The sequence below is a fragment of the Macaca nemestrina genome, chromosome 4, assembly GCF_043159975.1.
Source record: "Macaca nemestrina isolate mMacNem1 chromosome 4, mMacNem.hap1, whole genome shotgun sequence".
NCBI classification, from domain to species: domain Eukaryota; kingdom Metazoa; phylum Chordata; class Mammalia; order Primates; family Cercopithecidae; genus Macaca; species Macaca nemestrina.
The window spans coordinates 81,482,976-81,492,455 of NC_092128.1; the positions used below are offsets into that span (position 1 = coordinate 81,482,976).

Genomic DNA, 9,480 nt, shown 5'->3' on the forward strand with positions numbered 1-9,480 from the left:
AGAAATTCTCAAGATCTCTTGACTACCAGCACTATGGTTAGCAGTGATAAACTCAGATTTCAACTTCAATCCTAGGACAAAAGTCACTTATAACCTTGAAAATCACCACAAAGAGAATGCCAAGTAAAGACCATTGTTAAAAACTGCACACACTTCAACAACTGCCAGTAAGAGAAACTCAAAGCTTTCTATTTTGCCAATGTCAGATGCTTGAGTATCCTTCCCAATTTACTTTTGTGTAATTTCCAGTTCCAGTTGTTATGTATGCTCTAGTGAAGTTACCAATGGTCTATACACAAAATGGAAGTGTTTTATTAAAGCAGCTTAAAGTCGTATTTTCAAACTATAGAAATTCAGAAATTGTTTAAATAGTTAATTTCCTATACTCTAAAGTTCAGAGTGTACTTTCAGCATAAAAAAGTGACACATATCAAGTTTCAGTTATTTATTAATCAGTGTAATCTCCAATAGAGATTACAATAGAGATCTCCAACATGATTTCATGCATTTAGAGGAGAAATATTTCCTGGTTAAGTGGAAAATTGTGCGGATGTGGCTTCTGGAAGACCTTCATTCTAAAGCAGCGTTATAGTGAAACATTTCATTTAGAAATCTGGACGTTCCTTCTTCAGTTTGTCGTAATCCACATTCACTGAGTAGAACTTGGAACAGAAAAAAAGATATTTTAAGTAATCTTAAATACACAGAGATGGTACAAAGGTTTTAGAATTCTTTGTATTTGGTTTTCTACAGTAACAATTACAGACATGAATTTTTAAAAGAATAACAACATAAAAGTCATTCACAGAAAAATACTATACCTAAAATTCCAGCCTTCGATGATAGTTTTGGCAAGGTAAAAATATTCAATTTATTTCAGAAGAGCAGTGTCAGTACAGTCTACTACTTGGACCCTATAAGGAAAATTCTTCTATTTCAAAGTGAATAATTAAGAATTCCTTCTGATACACACTTCCAGTTCGGTAAGTTTTTGCCTTAACTCTACTAAGTACATGGAAGAATCGCCAACAGAATAGAGGATTAACAAGAAATTACATTCCCTACTTGCTGAATGAACTGCTGTAATTTAGAGGGAGAGATCCTGCAACAAAAAGAGGCTAGTAATATATAAAGTATTGCTTTGTTTTGTGGTTTACATAACTTTTGAGATATTTTCTCTCTCTCACTAATTTCCTAACCCAGGCTATATTCAATATCAAACTGACACTTCACCTCTGGTAATGGCTTTTAAATAATATGGTATTTCTGCTGTTTAAAATTTCCAACATTTCTTTATAATCAATTAAAATTAATTTTAGAAATAAACCTTACTGTGATTGCTTAAAAAAAACAAAAACAAAAAAACAAAACACTCCCTCTCTCAGTAACTTAAAAAAAAAAGGACATATTTGAAACTGGTCCAGAGTTTCTACTAAGGACACATTACTGCTTGTACACAAGCCCAAATAAGGCTAAAATCTTGGGTTTACTCATTCTTGCGCCAAAGAATGCTAGAGAGGTTGTGCTATAATTACTTGAAGACTATGATATTTATCGCCCAAAGAACCACAATTTCAGAATGATAAACATTTTCTTCAGGGTTTTTAAGCATGAAGTTCACAAATCTGTATTCTTTCTTTCTTCAAATCCCTTTTATTTCTTCAAATACACCCGAACTTATTTATTTCTGAAAAACTCTTATTTATTTTACTGATTAAAAAAAATCCTCAGGTTGTAAAGCGTATTACCAAGTTATCCTTGAGATACAGACAGATACAGGCTTTTATGGACAGAAAATTATAAATAATCCATAAAGCAGTATTCTTTGTTCTGACAGTGTTCATTTAAGAAACAATTAATCTAGATAATAAGATTAAAAAAAAACTATTTGTGCTATCCTCTAACATATTAACAAAACATTAGAAATAATTTACAGAAGGGTTTGCAGGTATATATTAAGGAAAGGAAAATAAACATTTGTTGGGCTCCTGCCCAGGCACTGGGCTAGATGCTTTATGTATATCTTAGTTAATTATCACAATAACCCTTCTCATTCTTAATATACAAAAGAGGTAATTTAGATCAAGTTCTACAACTTGCAAGATCAAGGCCCTACACCCATGCAGAGTCAAAAGCGCATACATGGTGGTATTTTTGCCAATTTTCTTAAAACTAAGCAGGCTTCTGATTTACTCGCTTCAAATCCAAAATTCTCTCTAGAATTTTAAAACCTGCTTCAACTTCCCTGCCTCTATTCTTTTTCTGTTTAATGCTGGCTACCTTGAGAGTCTCTGAAACAACAGTTGGGAAGGCACAACATATTCTGATCTTAGCTTTGGGGAGCTTCAACTGTTATTCAGTTGAGAAGTATTGCTGGGTCTTTAATGCTCAAATCTTATTTTGGTCCTGTCTCTTGCTGTTTTATTCATAGCTTTTGCTAGATTATAGCATGGCAACAAATAATCCTCTGCTTTGGACTGAATGTTTACATCCTCCCAAAATTCATGTTGTAACCCCAAACGCCAATGTGATGGTATCTGGAGGCCGGGCCTTTGAGAGGTAATTAGGTCATGAGGGTGGAACACTCATGACTAGTGCCTTTACAGGAGGGCTCACTTCTCTCCTTCCATCTTGTGAGGACACAACTGGGTTGGGCCCTCATCAGGAGCAGACTTGTTTGGCACCTTGATCTGGACTTCCCAGTCTCCAGACTGAGCAATAAATTAGTTGTTTAAGCCACCGGGTCTATGGTACCTCGTTATGGCAGCCCAAATTAACACACTCAAATCTTAGTGGCTTACAACAATGAAAGCTCACTTTTCACTCACATTATATGCCATTAGTATGTTGATTGCTTTTTTTTTTTTTTCATTCCAATTCTAAGGTGAATGAGTAGCCCTTACTTGTCAATTTTGGTCTCATGAGAGATGCAAAAGAACAGAGGAATCACACAGTGGTTCAAGAGTGGCAGGTATCATTTCCTCCAACTCATAATTTCCCACAAGTCACAAATCAAATCTGATGTCAGTAGGCCAGTAAAACAAATTCCCTTAGGTGAGAGATTATGAATGATGGAGATGATAATCTAGTCTACCTGAATGTGTTTAGAAAAAGTATTAGGTAGGTTTCATTTACTCCAGGTTCTCGTTTCTGGATTTGGTTCCTTTTCATTTCTGTCATACATAACATGACACTCTTTATCTTCCCGCTCTGATATCAGTGTCATAGCTATTAACAGCCCAAGCTATGCCACACACATTAGGTTTTTGTTGCAGCAACATTTCATTTTTGGTTCCCAAGGCCTCATCTTGGCATGTGTTGCGATATTTCAGAACATTAGTAAACTAGCTGCATTATCAGAATCATCTGTTACACCTTTTGAACTACACATACCCATAGATTCCAATACGTTCTTTGGTGGAAGAACCAAAGCCTGCTAGTTTTTTTTTTTTTTGTTTAGTTTTTAAAAGTTTCTTGTATGTGGAATTATTTTTTCTGGAATAGACTTACTTTAAACAAATGTGTAAGACAGAAAAATAAATCAGGATGCCCATTTGATCTTTTTTGAGGAAAAATGTAACACACAGATGAGATAGCTGTTTCAGCTTAGCCACTGCATTTTTATTTTCTTCTTGTAAGGAGATCTACTTAAGGATTTAGAAGCCAAATTATAATCAGGTTAAGCGGAAAACCTGAAATCCACAAAGGGTGATCTTAAAAATTGCTATCAGGCTGCGAGCACAGTGGCTCATGCCTGTAATACCAGTACTGGGAGGTTGAGACAGGCGGATCAACTTAAGGCCATGAGTTTAAGACCAGCCTGGCCAACATGGCAAAACCCCATCTCTACTAAAAATACAAAAAATCAGCTGGGTGTGGTGGTGTATGCCAGTAGTCCCAGCTACTCAGGAGAGAGAGGCACAAGAATCGCTTGAGCCTGGGAGGCAGAGGCTGCAGTGAGCCAAGATAACACCACTGCACTCCAGCCTGGGTGACAGAGTGAGACTGTCTCCAACAACAAAGAAAAACGTTGCTATGAGTAATGATAATCCATCATAGATGTATACCTGTCGAGGAGTGCTAGACACACGCTGATCGGGGATCCTGTTCTTCACAGTGATAAATCAAATGGCCAGTTACTCTCTTTTGATGAAGTGGCTCGATATTATGGAAAGTGTATTGAGTGAGTTATAAACTTTAAACACATAAACTGTATGGTATGTGAATGGTATGGTATCTTAACGAAGCTGCCCTTGGTTTTTGTTTTTTTTTTTTTTTTTTTTTTTTAGACAGAGTCTCGTTCTGTTGCCCAGGCTGGAGTGCAGGGGCGTGATCTTGGCTCACTGCAACCCCCACCTCCCAGGTTCAAGCAATTCTCCTGCCTCAGCCTCCCGAGTAGCTGGGATTACAGGCATCTACTACCATGCCCAGCTAATTTTTGTGTTTTCAGTAGAGATGGGGTTTCACCATATCAGCCAGGGTGATTTCGAGCTCCTGATCTCAAGTGATCTGCCCGCCTCAGCCTCCCAAAGTGCTGGGATTACAAGGGTGAGCCACCGCGCCTGGCCTGCCCTTGGTTTTGACACTGTGCAGGTTCTTTGTATGCAATTACATATAAGAAAGGTTATGTCTGGGGAATCAATAAATGGTCTCAGTCCATGAAATCATTCTCTGGAAGAGTAGCTCCACAGACCACTCTAAATTCTTATGTCCCACAACAGACCAGCTGAATCAGAATCTCTGGGGATTAGGCTGAAGAATCTGTGTTTCAACAAGCTCTATGTACAATGAAGTCTGAGGACACTGTGTTAGACTATCTAAGAACTAAGAAAATGGTAAATGATAGCTATACTATTTTTCCTTCTTTTCTTATACTAGCAATAAAAAGCTAGCAAAAAATATTTATTAGAGCAATTAACTACCTAACAGCGCTTCAAAGTTCAATATAATGGAATTTTACTCATATATCCAGTTTCAAGAAAACCCACCTCATGACAAAACTTATTACAACACAATTTCTAACAACCTCAAAACAATTTGGTAGTTTACCTTGTATTGATCATTGGGACCCAGTTTGTTCCAGGGCTCTGGGTTATTTCTGTCCCAACTAAAAGAAATAAAACATTATGACTGTTATAATAATAAAGCACTATTTAAAATAGTGTTTTGTACTTAAGAATACATTTTTGAATAGATCAATCTTATTTTCTATTAGATGAAGTACGGTGTTACTTCATTATGGAGTTGAAACAGGTAGAGGATCTATAATAAGCAATCTCATGTAATCAATTAGAAAAATGGTAGAACACAGAATCCCTATCACAAGATACTTTTTACCCGGCTTTCACAAAAGCTTTCCATTTCATTAATAAAGTGATATATAGAAAAGTGCATAGAATAATGATGAATCAATCTTTACTGTCTATTGTTTTTCAACTGCAAATGTGCAAGTGCGGGCAAAAAACATTTACATGTGCCAAGAACCATGATTATTTTACAAAAACAATTATTATTATGTCAATCCTCAAAACATTACAAGATTTGGTATTAGCAGTTCTACTTTACCAAAGAGAAAACGAGACTCAGAGAAATTAGATAATTTCATGTACCAGAAAAAGTAAATGAAAATAGCCGATTTGAGATCTGAACTTATTGTATGACTGTAAATGGAAGATTCTTTCTACTACCCTGATGTTATCGACCTACAAAGACTGTGGCTCCTACACTCCCTTGACAAGCTATCAAAGTTTTAAACATTTTTAAGTACTTACCAAACATCTGGACTGAACAAGGCCAGACGCAAGAGATACAGTGTTGCTCCAGTAGCTCCAGTTCCAAGAAATACAAAGAGGGGGATCAACTAAAACCAAACACAAAATAGAATAACCATCTTCAAATACTTAAGACACTGACCAACGAGAGATTACAGTAGTTTCTGCACATTTCCAAGTCTCAAACTGTTATTGTGCTGTTTTGTCTTAAAATTTAAATAAAATAGATGTTACATTGAGGTAAGATTTTTCGTAACTGTGTTCTAAAGAAAGAAATGGAACTTGGAAAGGATGTTAAGATGACTCTGGTTTAAGTGTCTTACTTTTTAATGTGGAACAAATTATAGGTACATTTTTTTAAATTTCCAAGAAAATGTATCGAGTCTTCTTCACCTCTCTAATATTTACATGTCATTCCCATTAAATTTTCTGCTTCTTTTATCCTGGGGCTTGAAAAACAAATTCTTTGCAAATTATTTAAGGGTGCCTCCATAAAGATGTATGAAAAATAAGAGTCTGAATAAGTAAACATATCTATTACAAATACTGGCTTTAAGCATTATCTCTGAAAACGTAATGCTGCCAATGCTTGCTGCGTATTCAGGGAACTGGATTTAAGACAGATTAAAGATGGCATAGAGTTAGCTCTACAGCACGTTGATGTGCTGAGGGAAAATGAGATGCGAAAGAACTTAGCTGCAATTAAATTCCGCACTACGAAATTTCCCCAAATGCAACGCCGTCCAGACAAAGTGAGGATTCAGATTACAGACCCCTCTTATTTACCAAAAGGCCTGGTGGTGCAATGCGGTGAATACAAGATCCTCCAGAGATGGTATAACACATAGGGAACCTGACCTATGCTAGTCTCTGACCCACACAGCGCACATCTATCCCTCCTGGATCGCACAACCTGCAAAACAGCGCGGCCACCAGACTGTTCCAATATTCACTGTTTTTTTTCCCTAGCAGTGTCCGTCACCTTCCGCCCGCCAGACAAAACCCCACAATGCATGACGTAGAGGGTCACAGAGGCCTGCGGCAACTAAGAAGACAAACACTAGGAGAGGTAGGGTCTTGTCTGACGGACGGTAAGAGGCCATAAATAAGGATGCTCCCAAGGAACAGAAGGAGGCGCACCCTGACGCAAGAAGAAGGAAAAACATTAGGAGAGAGGTCAAGAACTTACGCTCGGATGCTTCTTGGCCAGACCGAGGATGTGGCGGAGCATGTTTGCGGCAGAGGCCTCCGACTGGAAAGGAGAGAACCTGTCTAGCCACCAGGCCCTGAGCTAAGTAGTATCTGCAATGAGACACTGCAGACTTCCAAAGTCACTCAGTACCTCCTACCTGAAGGACCCTTGGCTGGAAGGGCAGCTTGCGGCAGGAGGGCCCGAATGCGACTGTCCTTAACAATGCCTGCTTAGATCCAACTCTTCACATGTTCTTCCTGACCTGGTCGGACCATCATCATTCCACTTCATAGTGAAAACCCCTTCACTGCTGTGCTATGTACATTTCTGAGGGGAAATTTTTTTGGCGAAATGAGGACTCTTCGATTGACCAGACAGGCACTTTCCAAGGATGCCACGTACTGAGGAATGCGGTCGACGCCAGGGCGCACGGGCCGCGCGCTCCGCGAGTGGGGGCCTCTCCCGCGGCGCCTGAGAGCCGGGTCCGCGCGCCGAGGCCCTGGGGGCGCGCGTGCCGGGCGCGCGCTGGCCGGCCGTGACTGCCGCTGAGGGAGCTGCGCGGCGCCTCTGGGAGCCGAGCGCCGGGCGCCTGGAGGTCAGGTCGGGTCTCTCGCCGCTAAGGTCAGCGGCTGCGGTTTGAGAAGACTGCAGCTGCTTCCTGTCTTAGGCTGTCACAGACAATCAGAAGTTAAAAACTAGTAAATGACTTAAAGATGGTAATAGTCCTGGCAGTGTGTTTCTAAACCCTGAGATCCTGGCCCTCGGTTGAAAGTTCGTCGCCACAAAGACCTTTCCAACACGCCACTATCCCCCCTCCCTGGTCCCAAATTGCGTCCTTAAAATGTGTTTTCAATGGCCGTGTACCTACAGATAATCTTTCCCACTATCCCAATCCAATTTTCGTTTGTGTTTTTTGTTTGTTTGTTTGTTTGTTTTTGTACCCGAACGTCTTCCATATGACAGGCTTTGCGGGGAGCGGTGGGGGAGGGGGCTTGGGATAAAACGTACACTCTGAACCCTCTCCAATCTCATACGTAGGTTAAAGCATTAAATGATCAAGCAAATATTAATTGGGACCAGAAATCATAGGAGAAGGCTCCACCGGAAGTTACACTAACTCTGAAGGAAGAGTAGACATTAACCAGGGGAAAACGGAGGATGCAGGTGTACAGGGCGGAGGTAATAACACGTGAAGGTCTGAAGCTAGTGAAAACCCGAGGAGCTCTATGAGGTCTGGTGTGGCTGGAAAGTAAAAGGGAGAGCAAGGTGGGGATCAGATCTGCTGGGCCAATAACCGCTTACACATCATGGGTTTTATGTTGAGAGCTAGGGAAGGTTGTGCTTTTAAATGATTGCTTTGTGAAGAATTGATTACAAGGAATAAGCGTGAAAGGGGAGGGACCTATCAAGGGGCCATTGCAATAGTCCATAGTCTGTGTGAGAGAGAATGGTAGCTTGAACTATTGTAGAGAATGTAATGATGAGATAAAAAGATTCCAGAGATGTTTAGAAGGTGGCACCAACAGGACTTTGTGGTTGACTATCAGGGAATGAGGAGAGAGAAGTTAAGAATAATTTCAGAGGTTCAGTTTTGAGCAGCTCTGGTTGTTGCCAGTTATTGAAATAAGAAGCCATAGAGAATGATGTACAAGTGCCTATGTAAAGTTCAAGTGGATTTCTGTGGAGCAGAAGAGACCTACACTAGAAGTATAAATTTAGGACTAAGTTTATGATAAGAAATGAGCCCATGTGACTGAACGAGATTACTTAGGGAGAGGAGGTTGAGTGAGAATTTTGACAGAGGACACAGAGCTGAGGAATTCCAACATGCAATGCTTAGAAGAGGACGTAGGGCCAGGAGGTAGGAAAAAAAAAATAGATGGTAACTGTTAAGGTGGTATGTCGTGAAGCTTATCAAGACTGGTCTTTTTTCATTCATTCAGCAAATCTTTCTTAAGTACCTACTCTTTACTAGGCACTGTTCTAGTCACTAGAGTTATAGCAGTGAACAAGAAAATTACTCTGCCCTAATGGAGCTTACATACTAATTGAGGAAGACAAACAATAAACAAATGAGATAATTTTTAGATCGTGACAAGCCAATAAAATAGTAATCTATGAGACAGACAATGACATGGAAGACGTGGAGGAGAGAAGGTTACTTTAGGTAGACAGGACAGGGAAGGTCTGTCTGAGGATATATGAGTTGAAACCTAAATGCAAGGAAGGAAGTAACCTGGTAAAGATCTGGGAAGAACACTAAATTGGCAAGAGAAATAGTTTTGAGACTTAAAAAAAGAAGAAGAAGAAAAAGAGTATTTAAAAAAGTATCAGTGTGGTTGATCCAAGGAGAAGAGGAAAATGAGAGCAAAGAGTGGAGTCTGTAAGGTCTATGTCCAATTCTCTGACAAGGACCTTATAGGCGAGGAGGAAAATGAGAGCAAAGAGTGGAGTCTGTAAGGTCTATGTCCAATTCTCTGACAAGGACCTTATAGGCTATAGTAAGGAGCATGGCTG

The 9,480-nt window shown here is 39.6% G+C and overlaps 1 protein-coding gene across 1 annotated transcript; it reads right to left on the reverse strand.

Annotated features, from left to right (window-relative positions):
• Positions 1 to 430: 430 nt before the first annotated feature.
• LOC105475593 (NDUFA4 mitochondrial complex associated) lies at positions 431 to 7,121 on the reverse strand. Its single transcript, XM_011730983.3, has 4 exons — positions 6,961 to 7,121; positions 5,772 to 5,860; positions 5,050 to 5,107; positions 431 to 662 (listed from the first exon to the last, which is right to left on the reverse strand). Exons 1-4 carry the CDS (start codon positions 7,000 to 7,002, stop codon positions 606 to 608), a joined length of 246 nt encoding a protein of 81 aa, XP_011729285.1. The 5' UTR covers positions 7,003 to 7,121; the 3' UTR covers positions 431 to 605.
• Positions 7,122 to 9,480: the final 2,359 nt, after the last annotated feature.

Coding starts and splice junctions, on each gene's coding strand:
- LOC105475593 (XM_011730983.3), bottom strand. CDS start 7,002: ATGCTCCGCCACATCCTCGGTCTGGCCAAGAAGCATCCGAGC. Junction 5,861..6,960: donor TGGCCAAGAAGCATCCGAGC/GTAAGTTCTTGA, acceptor GTTTGGTTTTAG/TTGATCCCCCTCTTTGTATT. Junction 5,108..5,771: donor TTGTTCAGTCCAGATGTTTG/GTAAGTACTTAA, acceptor TATTTCTTTTAG/TTGGGACAGAAATAACCCAG.